This window comes from Microtus pennsylvanicus, chromosome 3 (genome assembly GCF_037038515.1).
Source record: "Microtus pennsylvanicus isolate mMicPen1 chromosome 3, mMicPen1.hap1, whole genome shotgun sequence".
Lineage (NCBI taxonomy): Eukaryota > Metazoa > Chordata > Mammalia > Rodentia > Cricetidae > Microtus > Microtus pennsylvanicus.
In genome coordinates this window covers 42,866,990-42,888,557 of record NC_134581.1, presented here as the reverse complement: position 1 = coordinate 42,888,557, position 21,568 = coordinate 42,866,990, and the positions used below count along the sequence as shown (strand labels likewise).

At 39.6% G+C, this 21,568-nt stretch overlaps 1 protein-coding gene across 1 annotated transcript in view; it reads right to left on the bottom strand.

Moving 5' to 3' along the window:
• The window catches only part of Fbxo9 (F-box protein 9), a 32,454-nt gene that overhangs the window by 9,793 nt on the left and 1,093 nt on the right, over positions 1–21,568 (bottom strand). Inside the window, exons 2-7 of the mRNA XM_075965162.1 lie at positions 17,756–17,839; positions 15,538–15,696; positions 14,054–14,111; positions 12,474–12,573; positions 8,863–8,993; positions 4,836–4,950 (exon numbers count right to left, since the gene is read on the bottom strand). Of these exons, the coding sequence (XP_075821277.1) occupies positions 4,836–4,950; positions 8,863–8,993; positions 12,474–12,573; positions 14,054–14,111; positions 15,538–15,696; positions 17,756–17,839 (647 nt within the window). The remainder of the gene's footprint in view (positions 1–4,835; positions 4,951–8,862; positions 8,994–12,473; positions 12,574–14,053; positions 14,112–15,537; positions 15,697–17,755; positions 17,840–21,568) is intronic.

Sequence of the window (21,568 nt, the reverse complement as noted above, 5' to 3'; positions counted from 1 at the left end):
TAGGGAAAGGCTTCTGGAGACTGTTTCCCCCAAGCTCTGTGCCTGCTATTAGAAAGAAAACATCTAATAGCATGTAGAGATAGCCTAAAGAATGGGAGAAACACACTGGCCAAATCTGCGCATGAGAGAGGTGACATTTATAAGAAATTCTAAATATTCAATAGCAAAAAACACCAATAAGCTAATTAAAACATGAGCAATAAATCTAAACAGACATTTCTCAAAAACAGATATTCTGATGATAAACAGGAACATGAAAAAAAGTGTTCCATACCACCAATCATCAGGGAGAGGCAAACAAAACATTGGTATCACATACTTCATGAAGAATACTCCATATGAAGAATACAAATTAGTACAGCCATGCAGGTTCCTTGAGAGATGCAAATAGGGCTGTCACATGATGCAGCAATCCCAGTAATGGGTAAGCATCCACAGGAAATGAATCCATGTATAGAGGCATCTATACCTCACTTCACTGCAGCACTGTTCACATAGATAGCAAACGGCAGGAGAGTGGACTTTAAAAACCATAGCACAGCAAAGAAAACCAGCCCAGAGAACTTAGACAACAATGAGGACACTAAGAGAGACGTACATAAATCTAATCTACATGGGAAGTAGAAAAAGACAAGATCTTCTGAGTAAATTGGGAGCATGGGGACCTTGGGGGAGGCTTGAAGGGGAGAGGGGAGAGGCAGGTAGGGGAGCAGAGAAAAATGTAGAGCTCAATAAAAATCAATAAAAAACATAGCACATATATACACTGCAGCACTATTTAGACATAAAAAGAATAAAACCATGCAGTTTGTATCAACTTGGATGGAACTACAGGTCATTAAGTTATGTGAAATGTAGTGACAACTGCCACATATCCCACTCATTATGCAGGATCTAAAAAAGTCAGTCCTATAAAAGATGAGTACAATGGTGGCTATCTGCTTATGTCACTGGGAAGAGGAGTAGAAGGGGGGGCAGGGGTTGATCAATGGCACTAAGTTACAGTTAGGACAGGAAGGGCCAGTGCTGTGACATAGTAGAGAGGGCATCAAGGTCAATATGCTGTATATTTTCAAACAGTACAAGAATTTTGAGTTTCCACCATGAAGAAAGAAATAAGCCAGGTATGGTGGCATTAACCTGTAATCCTAGCACTTCAAAGGCTGAAGCATAGAGATTTGGAATTAGAAGACAACCTGAAATAAACAGATATAGTTCAAGGCCATCCTGGGCTATACAGCAATACATAGTCTCAAAATAACAAATGCTAAGATATAGTTTTATAAAAAGTACTTGCCTAGTACAAAAACAGAAGTGAATATGGTTAATGTAATTATACAGTATGCAACATACACATATCATACATTATATAGAACTATTAATATAGAAATTACTTTTACCTTTTCATGCATTAGCTAAAATAATAAAATTAGGTGTATGCTGATAGAACCAGGACCTGGGAGGCTGAGTCAAGAGGACTACTTTGCACTTGAAGCCAACCTGGGCTACACAATGAGTACCAGGCCAGACCTTACCTCAAGACCCAAAATAAACCAACAAACAAACTCCTAGAAACAAACAAAAACGCCACCCAGTCCTGTTCCTTTGAGAACGGCCCTTCAGACACAGGAAGATAGAGCTGTTCCCAGAGAGAGAAGATTTTCCCCAGCACACCTGTGACAGGAACATTAGAGAACATAATCTTCCTAAGATGGAAGAAAACAGTACTGATAAACAACACAAATACCTCATGTTCAAACTACAACATCAAGAACTCAAATACAGGGGCTAAGAGAATTGACTGCTCTCGCGGAGCATATCTTGGCTCAGTTCCCAGCACACACAGCAGCTCACAACCATCTGTAACTCCAGCTCTAGTGGACCCAATACCCTCTTCCAGCCTCTTATATACAAGATCAGCTTTCCAACTGAAAGACAGACGCCTGGACAGAGGACTGACTCTGGCAAACTGACCTCTGACCTCCATTCATGCTGCGGTACTTGGACACTCACACACATACAAACACACAAATAAGTAATATGATAAAAACTGTTTTAAAAGCTCATGTTGAACTGTCACTTGTCTCTTGTTAGATTGTGAAATAGGGGAAACGGCAAACGTTAGCCAGCTGTAGGGAGAAGGGACTGCTGCTGGAATGAATAGACACTGGTACAGTCACTACTGAAGGGGTGGAGGCTAAAATATTACAAATATAACCATACGATCTAGCAATCCTACCACTGGGTATCTTTTTAAAAAAATTAAAGCATTTATTTGTATGCACATGAGAGAAAGAGAGAAAGTGTGTATGTGTGTGTGCGCGCGCACGCACACGCTTGTGCCAGGGTGTGTCAGTGCCCTCAGAGGCCAGAGGAGGGCAACAGATCTCAGAGTCAGAGTTACAGGTAGTTGTAAGCTGCACCCCACAGTGCAAATATATTTTAAAACATCATACTATAAACAATAAATATATGCAATTTCTTTCTGTCAGTTAAAAAAAATCCCTCTGGTAGTTACAGAAAAAAATGTTCTATGTGTCCAGGAATAAAAGCAAGGCCATAGAGAATGTCACCAAATTTATTGAGACCAGGGGAAACAGTGGCCAAAGCTGATTGGTAGCAGTAGTAGAGAAATGGCTGATTGGACATACATTGTGAAGATAGCAGCAGAATTTTTTACAGTGAAAATAAGAGAGGCTGAGGAGATGGCTCAGTGGTAAAGGGTCTATCATTCAATTATGAGGTCTGGAGTTGATTCCCAACATCCATATAAATGCTAGGTGGACATGGCTGCCCCACACACACCCGACACACTCAGCCCTGCAGAGACAAAGGAGCCCCACAGCAAGCTAGCTAGTCAAACCTGCCGACTAAGCAAGTTCTATGTTCTAGACTGACCCTGTTCCCAATATATAAGGTTGAAAATAATGGAGGATCTAGGCAGTGGTGGCATACTCCTTTAATCCCTGCAACTCAGGAGACAGAGACAGTTGGATCTCTGTGAGTTAAAGGCCAGCCAGGTCTACAGAGCAAATTCCAGGAGTCCACAGGCTCCAAAGCTACAGGGAAACCCTGTCTCAAAAAAGAAAAAAAGAAAAAAAAGAAGAAAAAAGAAAATGATGGAGGAAGACTCCTTACTCAATTTCAGGTGTGTGAATGTGCAGACACATGTGTTCAAAAACATGCAAACACATACTCACCTACACCACATAAATACAAAAAACTAAGTGTAAGCTGTATTAAAAAGACATTATTTTGTTATAATTCAAAATATTTTTAAATCCCACTCGATAAAAGATAGCATCTTCAACAAATGGTCCCAGTCAAACTAGATAGTTACATGTTGAGGAATGAAGCTATATCCTTATCTCTTTCCCTACACAAAACTCAACTCCAACTGGATCAAGAACCCCAATCAAGTAAGATCTGATAGAGAAGAAAGCACAGAACACACTCCAACTAATAGACACAGGAAGGATTTTCTGAACATGATTGGGACAGTACAGGCAGTAAGAGCAACAATTATTAATGTCTGGAGGGATGGTTCAGTCGTTAAGAGCACTGACTGCTCCTCCAGATGACCAACGCTCAATTCTCAGCACACACAAGGCAGCTCACAACTGTCTGTAACTCCAGTTCCAGGGGATCCAATACCATTACACAGACATAAATGCAGGCAAAACATCAATGTACATAAAATAAAAAACCTTTAAAAATGTTTTTTAAGACCAATAATTGATAAATGTGACTTAATAAAATTGGAAAGCTTCTGTAGGACAAAGGGCACCATCATGTGAGTAAAGAGATCCCTACAGAATGGAAACTCTTTACCTGCTATGTATCTGATAGGAGGGTTAGTATCTAAAATACACAAATAATTCTTCAAGAATTGTTTCTTGACTAAACACCAAGAAAATAATTACCTATTAAAAATTTGGGCAAGAATCTAAACAGATCTCAAAAGAAATACAAATGTCTAGGTCCTCTGAGAGTCCTAATGCTCTTAACCACTGGGCCATTCCTCCAGCGCCAGGTTTCCTTATTTTAATAATTTCTCATTTTATGATGATATATCAAGTTTCATTCCAGAAATTTTGCTTTATTTACCAAACTGACATGTCTTCCCACCTATAATTAATGGAGTAATACTGATCGGTTGGCCAATTTAAAAGAATAGGCAGCAATCCAATGCTGCTTAGTAGATATTTATGCAACAGACCAATACAGAATTATTACAAACCCAGGCTTTAATTCAAATAGTTTGTGCAAAATATTAGATTCTAAATGGAATTAGGCTATTTAAAAATAATGCATTTGAATTCTAAGGACTAACATTATAAAATAAATTCCACATGCTAAGGACTAAGTATATATTTTTGTATAAGAAACCTCTGGAGAATCAAATACAAATGACTTCATATTGTGCTATGATACTCTTCATACAACAACATTTTAAGGTATGCACTTGTTAATTTAAGGAGTCAAAACAAAAGTCTAGAAGAGCTAAATTTAAATCATTAACACCTAATGGGTTTAGAGTTATTACACGAACACTGTGAATGTATTTTCTTCCACATCAGCTGAACTGTCATGAGAGCCGTGGAAGTAGTCAATGTGACCACATCTGCTTCAGTCTCTATACTCTGGAAACCCAGCACATTCTAACTTTTAAATGTTATTCACGAAAAATCACATTGAGTACAGTTTTGCACAGTTTCTATTTAAGCTCTTACTCCGAACATCAAGGTTTGTTTGTTTTGTTTTGTTTTTTGTCAAAACTGACAAAAGGCTATCATCTTTTTCTTACTGTCTAAGTCATTTCTAAAAACAAGTACCTGGCACAGATATAGAATCCTCTGCACACCAGTGACAACTGCTCTAACGATCTGAGATCCAAGTCACTTGAAACCACCCAGCGGAAGATGTACATCAGGACCTCCATAGGCAGGACTGCAACAGAAAATCAGCCTTCAGTGACTCCCTTATTCTCCTGGTGCACTTGTGCATTCTGAGAACCCTGTGTACATGACAGCCTCATACTGCTCAGACACAGACTGAACACACCTACCTACCCAGCAGAAACAATAGCCCCTACACCGATACATGAGAATCTTTATTTTTTGGGAAAGATTTGGTGCTACCGAAAGTACCATTCTCCCCTGCACAATTATTTTATATTAAAATAAATTATTAAAATGCATTAAAAACAATGTGATTCATATAGGTAACTGTGGATATTCTTCACACTGTGTGAATATATGCCACTGTGATTGGTTTAATAAAAAGCTAAACGGCCAGTAATGAGGTAAGATTTTCAAGGCAGAGAAAATGCTGGGAAGAAGGACAGAGTCTGAGAAGACACCAGGAGATGCAGAGTGAGCAGGATGGGAAGTACATAGATGAGGTAAGTGTGCCTTGGGGCAGCACATAGATTAATAGAAATGGATTAATTTAAGCTATAAGAGCTAGCTAAAATCAGGTGGTGGTGGTGCATGCCTTTAATCCCAGCACTTAGGAGCCAGAAGCAGATAGATCTCTTGTGAGTTCAAGGCTAGTTTGGTCTACAGAGTGAGTTCCAGAACATCCAGGACCGTTTCACAAAGAAACCCTGTCTCAAAAAACAAAAACAAAAGCAAAAAACAAACCAAGACAAAAAAGGCTAGCTGAAAACAATCCTAAATCCAAGCATTTCCTATCTCTGTGTGTGGGCGTGGCTGGCAGGACAGAGCTAATCTGTGGTCATTCGGAGAAACTTTGCCTACAAATGGCGCCCACTGTCAGGCAACACAGAGCCACATAAAATCTGAGATCAAGCTTTAAAAAAGATTCTAAACACATGAAAACAGAGTCAAAGTCGGCTTCCTGGTAACTGCCTTCTCTCAGGTAGGCTCAGTGCTAGCAACAGAGGCATGGCTCCTAGAAGAGGCAGCTTCCTGGCTCAGTGCTAGCAGCAAACACAGCCATGGCCCTTTTAAGAGGTCCTGCTACTGAACACTGCACTTCTCAGGGGCAGCATGGACCCCAAAACTTCCCAGAGTTGGGGCATAAACGTGGCTCCCTGGCACCTATGGCATGAGGCTAAGCTCTCAGGGAATCAAGAGGGGAGGAGCCAGCCGCCAACATGCCATGAGCTAAGTTACACAGTGGTTTAAGTTTTGCTCATGCAGACAAAAAAGATTACAGATACATATTAAGACAAATCCAAACAAAGGAAACCTCTAGATAGGTTACAGTGAATTTAGAATATACACAGGCTTAGGAGGGGGGGGGAGGATAAATACAATTATAGAATAAAAAATAGTTTAAAAGTAATAAAGTCCTTAAGAAAGAAGTGTGTGTGTGTGTGTGCGCGCGCGCGTGCATGCGTGCGCGCGTGTGTGTATTAAGTCATGTAAAGATGGGAAATACACAGGGTCTGGATCCTGTATGTTACTGTGTTGTTTTGAATTTTTTGACTCTTGATAAAGGACCGATAGCAACTTAGAAACATTTGATTATTAAAGCTGCTAGAGTAAACCAACCAATATATTTTAAAAATCTATCAATTTCAAAATGGAAGTCAAAAGGTGTGTTACGTTGGGGGAGAGGTTATGCTTTTAGGCTATGAGTTGATTCCACATTGATATGGATCAGGTTTGATCAGGGAAGACCCCCTGAAAATTCTGGCTACAAACATAAAGAAATAAACCTAGAGAAACTACAAAACACATAATGTTTATTTTACCTGCTCAAACATAAACAAAATCATCTTTGGTTAGCTTGTGTACAACACACAGTCTATACTTGTATTAATACAGACATGTATGTTATCTTTTAAAGTTTATTTGTATTTTCAAAACAAGGGAACCAGACACCAATGAAAATGGGTGGCTTAGATGATCCAGCATCTCAGAATGCCTCTGCTATAGCCTCCTTAGAATTCTGCATCCAGAACAGCTTCAAGGCTGCTGACTGAGATGGTCCAGCCTCACAAACTACTCCAGTCAAGACTTAACAATTATCCTGATTTTCCTAAGGTTCCCCCCAAAGATACCAGCACTCACTGAGAGCAGGAAGTAGTCTTAAAAAAACAACACCCATTCCCAAAAAGTGGATTATGGATGTTGCCAATGTTTGGGGGGGTTGGTTACACGTTGTTATTAGTCATAGTCAGGAAAAAAACAAAGGAGTTAAATTCAAAGATCTGTAATGGAAAAAAGGAGGATATGATATAGAAATGATGAGATAAAATGGTAAGTTGTTGAATCTACTTTAATCCAAAAACAACTATTGATCTCAAAATATTTTAAATTGGCATGGATTTTAATTTAGTGATACAAATCTAAAGTTAATTTTGTTATACTATTTGTGTGTTTCTACTCTTATTTGGAGTATTGTACTTATGCAGCTCATTTTAAAATGTAATGTATAATCAGGAAATATAGATTAGTAGTCATCTATAATAATCAAACTTGTAGTCACATTAGGTTATGTTTTTAAGGTTAAACAGATGTATTTAGATAGATAAAAGGTCTTCAAACACTACAAAGACCTATGTAATATGGCATTTAATATGTTTAATGACCTAAGGCTTTTCATGACAGTGAGACATGTCTGTTCCTGACAGCACTAATTTACTTCAAAAGAAGATAAATACCAAAGAACCTCCATATGAAGTTTGCTGTCTTTATGACAAAATTTGGGCAAAAAAACCTCCCCTTGCCTCAGTTGTTATCCAAACTGGACCAGCAGGATGCAAAAGAAAGCAACTGCCAAACTTTGCCAAGACAAGGTAGGACATTCCTTACTTCTCAGAAAAGTCTATCAGAAATACTTTAAGAAGTATTTCTTTAAGAAGTATTATAGAAAGACCTAAAAGCCAAAGATGGATGTCCCAACATTACAAAAGAACTTTGGTTGACTGTCCAGGCAGCCAGATGTCCCTGTCACTAGGTAACATTACACCTCTCTGGGGTCTTTGATCAAGTTAAAGACTAAATATTTAGAGTTAAAGCTTTTCATAGCCATGATAAAAAGCAAATTAGGTATAAAATGTTAGACTCACAAAGACAAGATAAATAATAGAATATTTTCTCTAAATTTGCCAAATACAAATCAACTGGATATTATAACTGTAATTCTCACTTGATAACTGTTTTTGTTATATGTAGTTTTACTATGTTAAAATTAAAACCTTTCTTTTTTATTTAGACAAAAAAAGGGAAATGTGATTATATGTCACTGTGATGATCAGTAGCTAAGCAGGATTTTGGGGGCAGAGAGGATGCTGGGAAAAAGAAAGGCAGAGTCATGAGCTGCAGAGCAAGCAGGGTGGGAAGTATATAGATGAGGTAAACAAGCCTCAGGGCAGCCCATTGATTAACAGAAATGGGTTAATTCCAGTTATAAAAGCTAGCTAAAAATAAGCCTAAGCTATTAGCTAAGCATTTACAATTAATATTAAGTCTCTGTGGTTATTTGAGGGTGGCTAGCAGGACAGAGCTGATCATAGGCAGTCCCCATAAAAAACTCGGCCTACAGTTAACACTAAAGTTATTTTTATTTAAGAAAGTTTTAAACAATCCTCCAATAAATAAGCAGTATTCAGTAAATGAAAATGATAACTTCTGAACATTTGAGTACTACTGTATACTCTGCCTGATATGTTTATTAGCACCAGTGTTCAGTGTTCCTCCAGCTTCCAAAGGGCTTCACTGAAAAAAGTATGGCACCCCAATCTCCTGCATCACCAGTTCTGTTGTTTCAGGTTCTAAAAAGCACAGATTTACATCTCTAGCTATTTCTATAACTAGATCGCCCATCACATCGGACTGTACACCAAGGTTGGAGTGTTTCTGAGTGAAAACCCCCGAGAAGCCACACCTGATATGTGGGTCTGACTGGTCTCCAGCTCAGGCTGACACAGTCTGAGCACAGACTCCTGGAATGTGAGCTGCTGCTGGAAGTACGACAAGAGATCTGCCATCTTGCTGCCATCATCGCTGTCTTCCATGCTGCAACAAGAGGAGTAGGGAACTCAGTGCATCAGATCAGAAGTGCACACAGTTAAAACTGTTACAGAACCTTCAAATGGCTTCAGAAACTCATCTAAGAAACACACCTTCTTACTACAGTAAAAAGATGTGCTAATGTGTGTCCTGCCTTGCTGGAAAGTACCATACCATGCTTCCCCAAACAAAAACGTTTTGGTAATTATGCAAAAAGTTAAGCTTTTAGGCTCAGGTATTGAGATTTAATTAGTTTAATTGTAGATATTTTATGAGTTAGTGAAAACATTGATTTGAAATTTTGTGTAAATTCTTTAGTGAATTTTTTTGTGTGTGGGGGTTTGTCTGAGGGTATACCATGCAGAGCCCTCAGGGGCTGTAAAGTTTAAAACGGCAATTAATACTGACTTCAGCGGATGTCTATAATACGCCTTATCCAATTCTTTTCTTTTCTTTTATTTTTTTAAAGATTTATTTATTTATTATGTGTATAGTATTCTCAGTATTCTGTCTGCACGTATGCCTGCAGGCCAGAAGAGGGCACCAGATCTCATTACAGATGGTTGTGAGCCACCATGTGGTTGCTGGGAATTGAACTCAGGACCTTTGGAAGAGCAGGCAGTGCTCTAAAGCCTTATCCAATTCTTAAATGCTGATTTTTTTCTGTGTTAAAGAACACTGGTTCTGGGAGGAAGAAGAGGACCAACAAGAAGGAAGGAAAATGAACAAAATTTAATTACACCACAGGCACACACCCAAAGATGAAGGCCATCATTTTGTTTGCCACTTTAAGCATATATAATGAAAAATGTAAGTGAATTATTTCATGACAGAGCAAATAATAAAGCACCAAATAACTCCTTAGTAAACTCTATGTAATAAAGCAGGTGGTTGTGACACAAATTTTTAATCCCAGCACTTGGGGGCCGGGGGGGGCTGAGGCAGGTGGATCTCTATGAGTTTGAGGTCAGCCTAGTCTACAGAGTAAGTTCTAAGATAGCCGGGGCCACACAGTGAAGCCCTATCACCAAAATAAATGAATGAATGAATGAATAAAATCAAAACAGACAAACAACAACAAAAAAACCATCCCTCTATGGTTCCCCACCATTAATGAGAAAGAGTCTCATAGCTCTAGCTATCCCTCAGTTCTCTATACATTCAAAGGTAATGCTGAACAGACTCCCACCTCGCCCTCCAAGTGCTGTGATCAGAGGTACGTGCCATCAAACCCTGCTGTGTGGTAATGCTCAAGGCCAGACTGGTCTACAGAGTGAGTTCCAGAACAGCCAAAGATACACAGAGAAATTGTGTCTCAAAAAAACAAAACTTAAAAAATAAAAAAGGAATAGAGTAAAAAAAAAAAAAAACAAGCCATGAGAAGATGGAAATTACAGAGAGAATCTGTCTGAATGCTGTATGTTATTGTGTTGTCTTTGAATTGTTTGACTGCTGAGGAAGGAGTAACCGTTGCTAAAAGACATCTGATTATAAAGGCTGCTGGATTAATATAATTTATATATTTTGAAAATATCCTGACTTCAAAATTTAAGTCAAAGGATAATGTTACTATGGAAAGAGGTTCTGCTTTTATTTCCACAGAAAATGAAAGGCTGTGGATTCATTCTGGGTTAAGAATAATAAGGTTTGACGGAGGAAGAACCCCTGAAAAATCTCCAATGGGAATGGATGGCCCAGATGATCCAACATTTCAGAGCACCTCTGTTGTGGTTTCTTCTGATTTCTGCATCCAGACCAGTTTCAAGGCTACTGCCTGAGATGATCAAGCCTCACAGAATATTCCAGTCAGAACTTGACCATAATCCTAAATTTTCTTTGGGTCCCCACAAGATTACCAACACAACCAAACAGCAGGAAGTAGCATAGAAAACTTCATCCACATTCCCCCCCCCAAAAAAAATGGATTATGGATGTTTGTCTTTGTTTAGAGTGTTGATTACAAACTGTTATGGATAATGGTAAAAAAAAAAAAAAGCTAAACAAAGGAGATTAGATTCCAAGTTCTTATTTTGCAAAGAAAAAAATGGGAAATAATGTGGGATGATGCTCTTGTAAACTATAAAGATTTGTCACTAATATTGGTTTAATAAAACGCTGATTGACCAGTAGCCAGGCAGGAAGTATAGGTGGGGAAACCAGACTAAGAGAATTCTGAGAAGAGGAAAGACAGAGTCAGTCACCAGCAAGATGAAGAAGACCAAGATGAGAAGGCCTTCCTGAGAAAAGGTACCAAGCCATGTGGCTAAACATAAGACAAGAATTATGGGTTAATTTAAGTTATAAGAGCCAGTTAATAATAAGCCTGAGCTAACAGGCCAAGCAATTTTTAATTAATATAAGCCTTTGTGTGTTTATTTGGGACTCAATGGCTGTGGGACAGGGCAGGACAGAAATGTCTGTCTACAACACCCACTTTACATGGTGCTGGGGATCAAACCCTGGGGTTTGTGCATGCTGGGCAAGCACTCTACTAACTGAGTTGTATTCCTAGCCCTGTAATGCCCACTTTGAATGCCCTGACATTTCCTCCTGGGCACAAACATCTTTCCTTTTAATGCCATCAAGTTGGGCTTTGGAGAAAAGTTAGGCCAAAACAATTTTATAACCATATTGATAAAAATCACTGGCTTTGAAATATACTCAATCTTTCCTCAGTTTAAACCATCATTGCTCCTTCATAACTGATGGAAGTACTGTCAGGTACAATGAAACACGACTTCTCTCAATGCTTATACCTTGCACCTATGCTTTTAAGCAAAGCTATCTGACAGGTTTAATAATGCTCACTCTATATACAGTAAGAGAATGAAAGCACTATAGTTTAGCATTTTCCTAACAAGATACATTTTTTGAAATGTCAAAAGATTCAAACACAGAAACTAGTCTAATGATGTTCCATATACCTACCACCCAACTTCAAACAATAGTGACCATACTTATCAACTTGCCTAACTACATTTATTTAGTACTTTCTACTTCAAATAGATTTCAGAAGGTTGAAAGATATTCTTTAATTTCTTTTCCATAATCATCAATTTAATTTAAAAAACTTTCATCATTGAGGCTAGAGAGATGGCTCAGTGGTTAAGAGCACTGGCTGCCCTTCCAGAGGTCCTGAGTTCAATTCCCAGCAACCACATGGTGGCTCACAACCATCTGTAATGAGATCTGGCACCCTCCTCTGGCGTGCGGGCATACATGGAGGCAGAATGTTGTATTCATAATAAATCTTTTAAAAATAAATAAATAAAAATAAAAACTTTCATCAACTTATGCTTGTTACATCTACTCAAGATATAAATCTTAAAATTTCTCTAACTAAGTAAGTCTATTTATAAATGTAGACACAGTAAACACGACACTAACAGAAACAGCATCACCATCTTAGCAAGTTCAGAGTCAGAATGGCAAAAAGCACTTAGCTTATATCTGTATACATTACTGTCTGTCAAATTATACACGCACTAGCTGTTTCCAACGCCATCACCATCTGGAGACCGGGTATAAGTAATCTTGAACTCAATATCAGGTACAAGTTGCATAGCTCTACGGTAGAACTTGATGGCTAAAAGCAGAGACAAAGCTAAATTAGTTATGGGCACACATTTCTGTCAGTTACTCTGACTGCCCTTAACTGTGGTTGGCAGACTTCTTTATGAACAGCTGAACACTTCAGACATGCAATGGTAGCATACCGAACAAACACGTCTCCAAGCCATGCTGCTCAGGCTCCTATCCTCTCAAGACTAAGGTTATGTAACTTAAGATGTGTTTTACAACTATCTTTTCATCCTTCCCATGTTTTTCTCACCATCTATGACTCATCAGATTGATTCTATGTGGGTGCTTCTTTGTGGGGTACAAAAAAATGCAATTATTATAGGTCAAAATAATTACTTCTGGATGAATTTTTCCTTGTATCACAAAGTTGAAGAAAATGAAATGCTGGATATAATTCATCCTTCAAATCCAATTTCCTTCAACCCAATGTGCCCTTATTCAGCTAAATAAACTTTAAATATCATTATTTTTATGTGAAATTTTTATTTCTACTTTTTAAATTACTCTTTGAGACTATAAATATAATTACAACATTTCCTTCTTCCCTTCCCTTCCTCCAAACCCTCATATATACCTCTCCTTTATCTGTTTCAAATTCATGGCTTCTTTCTTTTAATTAGTGGTTAAATACATATATATTCCTACATATAAGCTGCTTGGTCTGTATATTACCTGTGTGTATCTTTTCAGGGCTGACTACTTGTTGCTGGTAAACTCCAACCTGGGGATGATTTTTTAATTCCCTTCTCAGAAAATCTTAGTTTCCTGTAGTTTTTTGGTTTTGTGTGTGTGTGTGTGTGTGTGTGTGTAGAGTTGAGGCCTTCTGGCCTTCCCCCAATTTATTTTTATTTCTGTCTATGTGTAGATGCCCAAGGAGGACAGAAGAGAGTATCAGATGCCCTGGTGCTAGAGTTACAGGAACTGTGAGCACTGTTGAGTATCTCTATAGAACCACACAACTTATTTTTGCTGCTTTGGTTTTTGTTTTGTTTTTTTGGTAAAATGTAAATCAAGCTTAGAAAGACCAATTGGTGTTATTTGATTTCATCCGTAGTATTTCATGCATCTGAAATACTTTCACACATGAAAAGAACACAATGTGATTTTTATTTTACTAATGAAAACTAACACAAAACTAAATATAGAAAATTTATTTTACTCATTCTACACATATGATAATATTGTCCTGCAATGTATTTTGGAAACAAGTTATATAAAATTCATTCATTTTAACTAATTAATTATTTTGGTGAGAAGGGGTCTTTACTATGTTGTAGCCCTGGCTGGCCTGGAACTCATTTTGTAGACCATTTCAAACCTGCAAGGATCTTCCAGCTGCAGGCATGCACTACTGTGCCCAAATTTTTGTTCTTAATTTAAAGAAATAGCTTCCGTGGTAGGAGGAGAATGCTCTATACCAAATAAATTCCAGCACAAGTGAATACTGATCACTAACGAGCTGCAATTTAGAAGCTGGGTTTTACCTTCATAGAGAGCTCCATTTTGTTCTTCTTCTACTGCTTTCAGGAAGAGTTCTCGAGCCTGTGAAATAAAAAGGTTTAAAAAAAAAGCTCTGAAAATCCGTATGGTAGGCAGACAAACCAGGTGTGATGGCACAAGACATCAATCCGGCACTCGAGAGGCAGAGGCAGTAGGTCATCCATACGTGTGGACAGCCTGGGCTCATGAAACCCTATACAAAAATAAATAAATAAATAAACAATAGGAAGTAAATTTATAGTAGAAAGACAACATTTTCAAATGATGCTACAGAATTGTACATCCAAAGCAAAATAATGGATTTTGACCTAAGCCTCTCAGTTTACATAATAACTCAAAATGGATTATCAACTCAAACACAAAACCAAAAAAAAAAACTTGAGGGAAAATGAAAATCTTGGGGACATAGGTGGCTCTTATTGTGTGAGTGACACAAACACACAGTCCACCCTGTAAAGACTCAGGCTCTGAGGGGCACCCTGCTGGGATGTGATGACAGGTGGGGACAGCCCCATGTGAGAGCAAGACAGTGACAGGGGTCAGGCAGCAGCTAGCACGCAGAGTACTTCCAGTGTGAACAGCTACGAACTCTCCAGATTAAGGTAATGACTGATATAACATGAGGACATGTGCAGTTTAAAATGTAACAAAACACCAACTCTAGCTCCCAAAGGCCCAGGTGCCCAGGTGCCAAGTGAGATGTGGCAAGGCACACAGGAGGCTCAGGCAGGGAGAGCACGGTAAGCTCTAGGCCACTCTACCTACACAGGGAGTTCCAGGCCGACTGGACTACAGGGTGAGAACCTGTCTCAAGACAAAAACAAAACAAACAAAAAAGCCAGCCAACAAACATCCTTTGAAAAGGCTAGAACATCTGAAAATTTCCACCTCTGCCTTTAGGACTTCTGCTGTAAATTCTAGACATCCATTTTTTCAGACACTAGGTGAATCTTAAGAGGCAATAAATAAACAACAAACTTTACATGAAAATGTTAGGTGATAGGAAAATAAGCTGGTATTAATTACTGGATAAGATGTCATGACCGAACCAACTTAGAAAAGAGAAAGTTTATTTGGGTTCGCGGTTCCAGAGGCTTGGAGTCCATGGCGGGAAGAGTGAAGGCATGCTGCAAGAACGGGAAACTGAGCGCTCGCATCTTTACACAGTGAGCATGAAGCAGAGAGCAAATTTGAAATGGCATGAGTCTTTCAACTCTCAAAGTCCAGCTCCAGCAACATACTTCCTCCAACAGTGTCAGCAGGGACGGGGCACTCAAACACCCCAAACTATGGGGGACGCTTCTCATTACAGTAATAACACCACCCCAAACAGAAGCAGTGCAGGGCAGGTAAGCGGGAACACTAGTCAAAATGTCTCCACATCAGAAAACGTCATTTTACTTTACAAATACACTCTCTATCACCAGAGCTGACTAGAGATGAATTATTCGATCACTTTAGCACTTACCTTCTCTTCCTTTGCCAGTTCCTGCCTTCCTTTGGTATCTGCAGCTGCTTTCAGTATGGAGCCTCTTCCTGCTCTGCAAGGCCGAGTTTCTAAATTACTAGAACCTACGCCTGGGGTAAGTTCAAACATCCACTGAGCTCTGAACATCTGGAGCTGTGCCTGTAACAAAAGGGTAGTTGAGGAACCATCAAGAGAAGATAGTGAGACGCTGGAGTGACTTAATAATATGCCCAGTATTTATTTCAATGTACTTTCTTGAAATTCTAAGGCCAGGAAAATCAATCTCTCTCTATCCAAATACCTGATAAACATACTTTAAAAAAATAATTTTCTGCTTAAAACTTTAAAGAATGTGTATCAGTTGTAAGTGAGTCTGTCTATACAACAAAAGCCTGAAAGTACTGGGGAATAAGCCCTGGCGTGGGGGCTGAACTTCTGTGAATGCCGCACATTCAGTAGATATTACAAAGCTGAGAAGTTCTATAGCTCAGCCCAAAGATCTTCTCTTTTAATAAACATTCTATACTCCAAAAAGGAAATCCTTCGAAACACAGGTCATTTCAATATAAAACATGCACAAAGTCAAACCCCTTATGTGCTGGATTTTAAGGGAGAAATTGTTACCCCAACTTCTAAAACCAGCCAAGTTTTCACCCCATCTAGCTACTGCCACAGCAGGGTGCCTTCAGGCTCCCCACGTGATGACCTGGCTCCCCGTGAGGGCAGTTTATCCTCAGAGCCCCACAAGACCAGCCCAGGAAGTCCATTAAGACTGCACTAGAGCTGGGCTTCTTCCTCTTGTCTCCATTTCCCTCCTCCCTCCCAAGGCACTGACTCTTCGGTGTCCTGAAGAGCAATCTCCACTTCTCTGTTTCCCTCCCAAGGAGCTCAAGCCAGAACCATGTATGTTATTTGTGGTAACTTTTAGAAAATGTGTCACAGATGTTCTAAGAATGTTCTGTACAGGGCTTTGGTTCCCAGACTCCTCTAACATGTTACAGTCATGTCTGACCTGCAGACCTGCATTCATTATTTACTAAATGACATGGACCAAATAGACAAGTATTATTAAGGTTACAAGTTTAATAATTAAATTAACTACAGTAATTAGTGTAATATATAAGATCTACCTCATCCTTGGAAATGGCATTAGTGTATTTCATATCATGTTTCCACCATTCCTTAGAATGAGTAATGGCTATTTGGGTCATGTGACACTTTTCCATATAAGTAACCCTATGATAAACATCTTTTAACATGTATATTTACTAATTTTTTCCATTATTTCCTTAGATTTAATTTCCTGGAGAATTGCTGTATCAAAAGGGAAGGCATACTTTTAATTTTGATACACATTGCTGTGTACCTACAAGAAAAATAATGGCCATTTATAATCTCAAGTGTAATGTGCAAGTGGTTTTACAATCCAGATAGAAATGGACATTATTCAATAAACCAGTTAAATTATTAATGAGGCATATTATCTCTTCAAATATTTAACAGCCATTTATATTTTTCCATTAACTGTTCACCTTTCTGTTTTGTGTTCCTCTGATTTATGCACAAAATCTATATACTGAGGATTCTAAACCTTTGTTCACACGGCAAGCAGTTGTTCAAGCTATTTCCTTCAACCTTATGATGCCTTTTGTTATGCACAGGCTTGGAACTTCTAAGTGAGCAAAAATCAATCTTGTTATTTAAGGTTACAAGTTTTGAGTCATGCTTACATACTACTGAATACTTTAAGCCTACATTCTGGGGACCAATGCAATAGTTCAGTAGGTAAAAGCATTTACTGCCATGCCTACTGACCCTAGTTCTATCCCTAAGACTCACAGTAGAAGGAAAGAAATGACTCCCACAAATTGTCCTCTGACCTCCACATGGGCGTACACGTGCACACATGCACACGCAAATAAAAAAAAATAAAAAAGTTTTAAATTACATACTGAACTCCAAAGCTTCAGTTATTGATATCTATTTTTACAGAAGTATGATTTATGTATGCTATAAAGAATATGAAAGTCCAAGCCAGGCAATGGTATTGCATGCGAGGTTATTCTGGTCTGTAGAGGAAGCTTCAGGAGAGCCAAGACTACATCTCAAAAAACAAACAAAAAAGAACATGAAAGTCCAGCTAAGCTCCATGCAAAGAGCTGACAGATGCTCCCAATGGGACCAGTTTCCACACAAGGGACGAGCGGTCGATACGTGCCTGCAGGTCTCCCTCCGCAGGGCTCTCATTGTCATCATCACCCACGCTGACGGCATCAGAATGACAATCTTCCTCCGCTTCTGCCTGAGAACAAACCAGAACAACATCAGAAACTGGCAACCTATACGACGCCTTTGAGTTTGCGGAATGCACTCTGAAGACAGAGGCTGGACAGTGCATTTAGGACCCTGCTGTTTATTGCAAAGGAGAACGAGCCTGAGAAGCATATTCTCTACTGCACCACAGGAGTATGGTAGTATCACCATCAATCTTAAAATCTTTTCCAAAAACTGTAATATCAAGTCCACTCATGCAAAAGTCATTTTGAGCCGGGTGGTGGTGGCACACACTTTTAATCCCAGCACTTGAGAGGCAGAAACAGGTGGAACTCTGAGAGTTCGAGGCCAGCCTGGTCTACGGAGTGAGTTTCAGGACAGCCAGGGATACACAAAGAAACCCTGTCTACAAACAAACAAGTCATTCTGAGTCTAGATTTTGCTATCTGTAAATGTTTCTTTGGCCTCTTATTTTCTATAAACTGTATCTGAATCTAGAAGAGGAAACGGAATAAAGTCTGGTGAGTCGCTGCTCTCTAAAGACCACCTCACAGGTGGCGTGTTTTCCAGAAGGACCCAGGTGTCCTGAAATGCAGCTAATAAGTCCTTTCAGCAGTGCTCCAAACACAATTATTTCAGTCTACCTCAAAGCAAAACATTTTCAGAACAATTTTGTGTTCATAAAGTTCAGCAACTTAAGTGGACTACGACGTCTCGTGCCAATGAAATACAATTGCTTCTCTCCAGATAACTACTTTGGTAAGTTTAAATGATGCCAATGAAAGAAATTTGGACTTTAATTTTTGTAATACCGTAGAATCAACCACCAGGCTTTAGTTTGGGAGCTGAAGACGATTCTGCAGTTAAAAGCATCTGCACTTCCAGATGAGCCAGGTTCCGTTTTCAGCACCCACATGGTGACATACATCCAGGGGATCCACCTCAGCCTGGCATGCTATCACATGCCTTTAATCTCCACAAAGAAAAAGGCAGGCAAATCTCCTTGAGTTAGAGGCCAGCCTGGTCTACAGTGAGTCTAGGCCAGTGAAAGAGTAGATAGTGAGACCTTGTCTGAAGGAAGGAAGGAAAGCAGGGAGGGAAGGAAGCCCTTCTCTTTTTCCTTTTTTTTTTTTCAGTGCTGAGAAATTGAGTCCAGAGCTTTGCACATGGTAAACAAGTACTCTACCACTGAGCCACTTAGTTATATCCCAACCAAATCAACCTCTTCTATTTTATCTATTATAAACCCAATCTTTTACACTGGAGTGACTTCAAGTGGAATAAAGGTGAATTGAATTATAGTATGCAGCTTTGGGCTTAAATCGTGTTTCAGTTTACTATTTCCATTGAATCCTTTTCGTTTCAGTAAACCAAATAACTAAAATAACCCTACTTCCCAGGTCAGTGAAGCATTGCCTCAGTTCAGCCTGTTAGCTAATAACTTACCAGCAAGGGGAACTTGCTCAACACTCACTGTGATTGGTCCTACACAGAAATGTGGCAATGAGGGAAAGAACCCTGAAAGTTAGCTAAGAATAATAATAAAACCAATCTTCCTGCCTCTAGTATGTATACACACATGCAGAAGGGTACATGTACAGTTTCATACACACATGGACCTGCACACACACACCATCCCAGAAAAAAAGAAAAGCCAAAAAAAAAAAAACCAAAAACAATTCCATCTAGTTCCAAAGATAGCAACTTTTATAATAGCAAATTTTAGCTGTAAACTATTTCAGGAGAGAAAAGGTTTTGTTACCACAGGTCTCTGAACAGAGCAACCAGACACACTTGCACAACATAAACAAGCTCTGCTCACCCTTATCTCGGGCAACCAGACTCCCAGCAGGGGGCCAATACCACTTGACTAGCTGGTACAGTGAAATGCTTGCTGCTCTATAAAGGTTACATCAGTGAAGACATAAATGAAGCAGCATCAGCTCTAAGTCTGGAGCCTGGGTTTGGATAAAAGGGCTTAGAACCCTCCAAAAGGTCCCTGTGTAAAAGGCATGGTCCCTTAGGTTGGCACTCCTGGACATTGAAGGTACCTGTAGAATCTGACCTAGCGGGAGTGCCTGAGTCATGGGGGATAAATCCTTGAAACACACTGTGGGGCCCCTTTCTTTTCTGTGTCCCGACTCCCGAGGTGAACATTTTCGTTCATGTGTTTCTGCCATGATGTGCTGTTTCATTAGAAGCTCAAAGCACTTGGATCCAGAGTTGATCCTCCAGAACCTTGGGCCAAAATGAATTCTTTACAAGTGATATCAGGAATTCTGTTGCAGTAAGAAACTGATCTACTAGGAAATGCATGCGGGACTCTGAGATGCATAGATCCCTCTGGGAAGCATGCTGCTCTTTTTTAAGAGTCGACTTATCATTGCAAACCCTCAGTGAGCTAATATGAGAAGACAGAGTCCAACAGAGTATCCTTTTAGTCGGGCAGCCTTCTAGCTATTACCTGGCAGTCAGACTAAACTAACTCCATCTGAAGAGCTTCCCTTGTTCACGCCAGGTAGCGCTGCTTGCTCTCTGGACCTGGACTACCATTTTCCTCACTTCGCTGCTCCTACTTATCGTCAAAAGTCAGGTAAAAGTTCACCTTAGCAGTTTTTCCCAATTACCATTCTGTTTTGTACCTTAGTTTTGGGTTGAAAGTATTTGTTCCCTTCAGTGGATTGAGTGCACTGAAGTCAAAGAACATACCTTGATCATCTCTGCTACCTTTAGGACCAAACACACTCCGTGATTCTTGGTCTCACTCTGTATAGCCTAGGCTGGCCTTGAACTGGCAGAGATTTTCCTGCCTTGGACTCCTGAATGCTAGGAGGAATGGAATTATCACTGTGAGCCACTACGCTGGGATCTCTCCATTTTCTTCGGAGGGACTCTGTGGAGCTGGAGAGAGAGCTCAGCAGTGAGGACTTGATATTCTTCCAGGGAACCTGAGTGTGGTTACCAGCACCCATGCCCATCAGCACACAACAGCTCCGGGGGACTGGAACCCTCCTCTGGCCTCTGCAGACACCTACACATCCATGACGCCCTGTCTTAGTTAGGGTTACTATTGCTGCGATAAAATGCCATGGCCAAAAGCAACTTAGGGAAGAAATAGTTTATTTCGCTTTTGCTTCCATATCACTATTCATCATCAAAGGAAGTCAGAAGAGGGGTTCAAATAAGGCTGGAATGTGGAGGCAGGAGCTGATGCAGACAGAGGTCATGGAGGAGCGCGGCTCACTGGCTTGTTTCTCATGGCTTGCTCACCCTGCTTTCTTATAAAACCCAGGACTATCAGGCAAGGCATGGCACCACCCACAGTAAATGGACTGGGCCTTCCCCCATCAATCACTAAGAAAATGCCCTACAGTGGATCTTAATGACAGCATTTTCTCAACTGGGGCTCCCTCCTCTCAGCCGACTCTGGCCTGTATCAAGTTGACATAAAACTATCCTGTACACATACAAATACACTCACACTCACATTCACACACGAATTTAAAAACAATTTAATTTAAGGAGACAGAGAGATCTGTAAAGACAATTGGAGAAGATCAGGTACGGCACCAAAACCCACACCATACAGAATGCCTACCTCAAAGACAAGAAAATGGGAAACCTGAAATAAGACATCTCTTTTCTCCCGAGTTTTCCCCACTGAATCCACTGTTAACCTGATTTTGAAAGTATGACCTGGGATTTTACTACATTTGATCAATTTCAATGCCACTTGAAACAGGCGCTTAGGAAATTT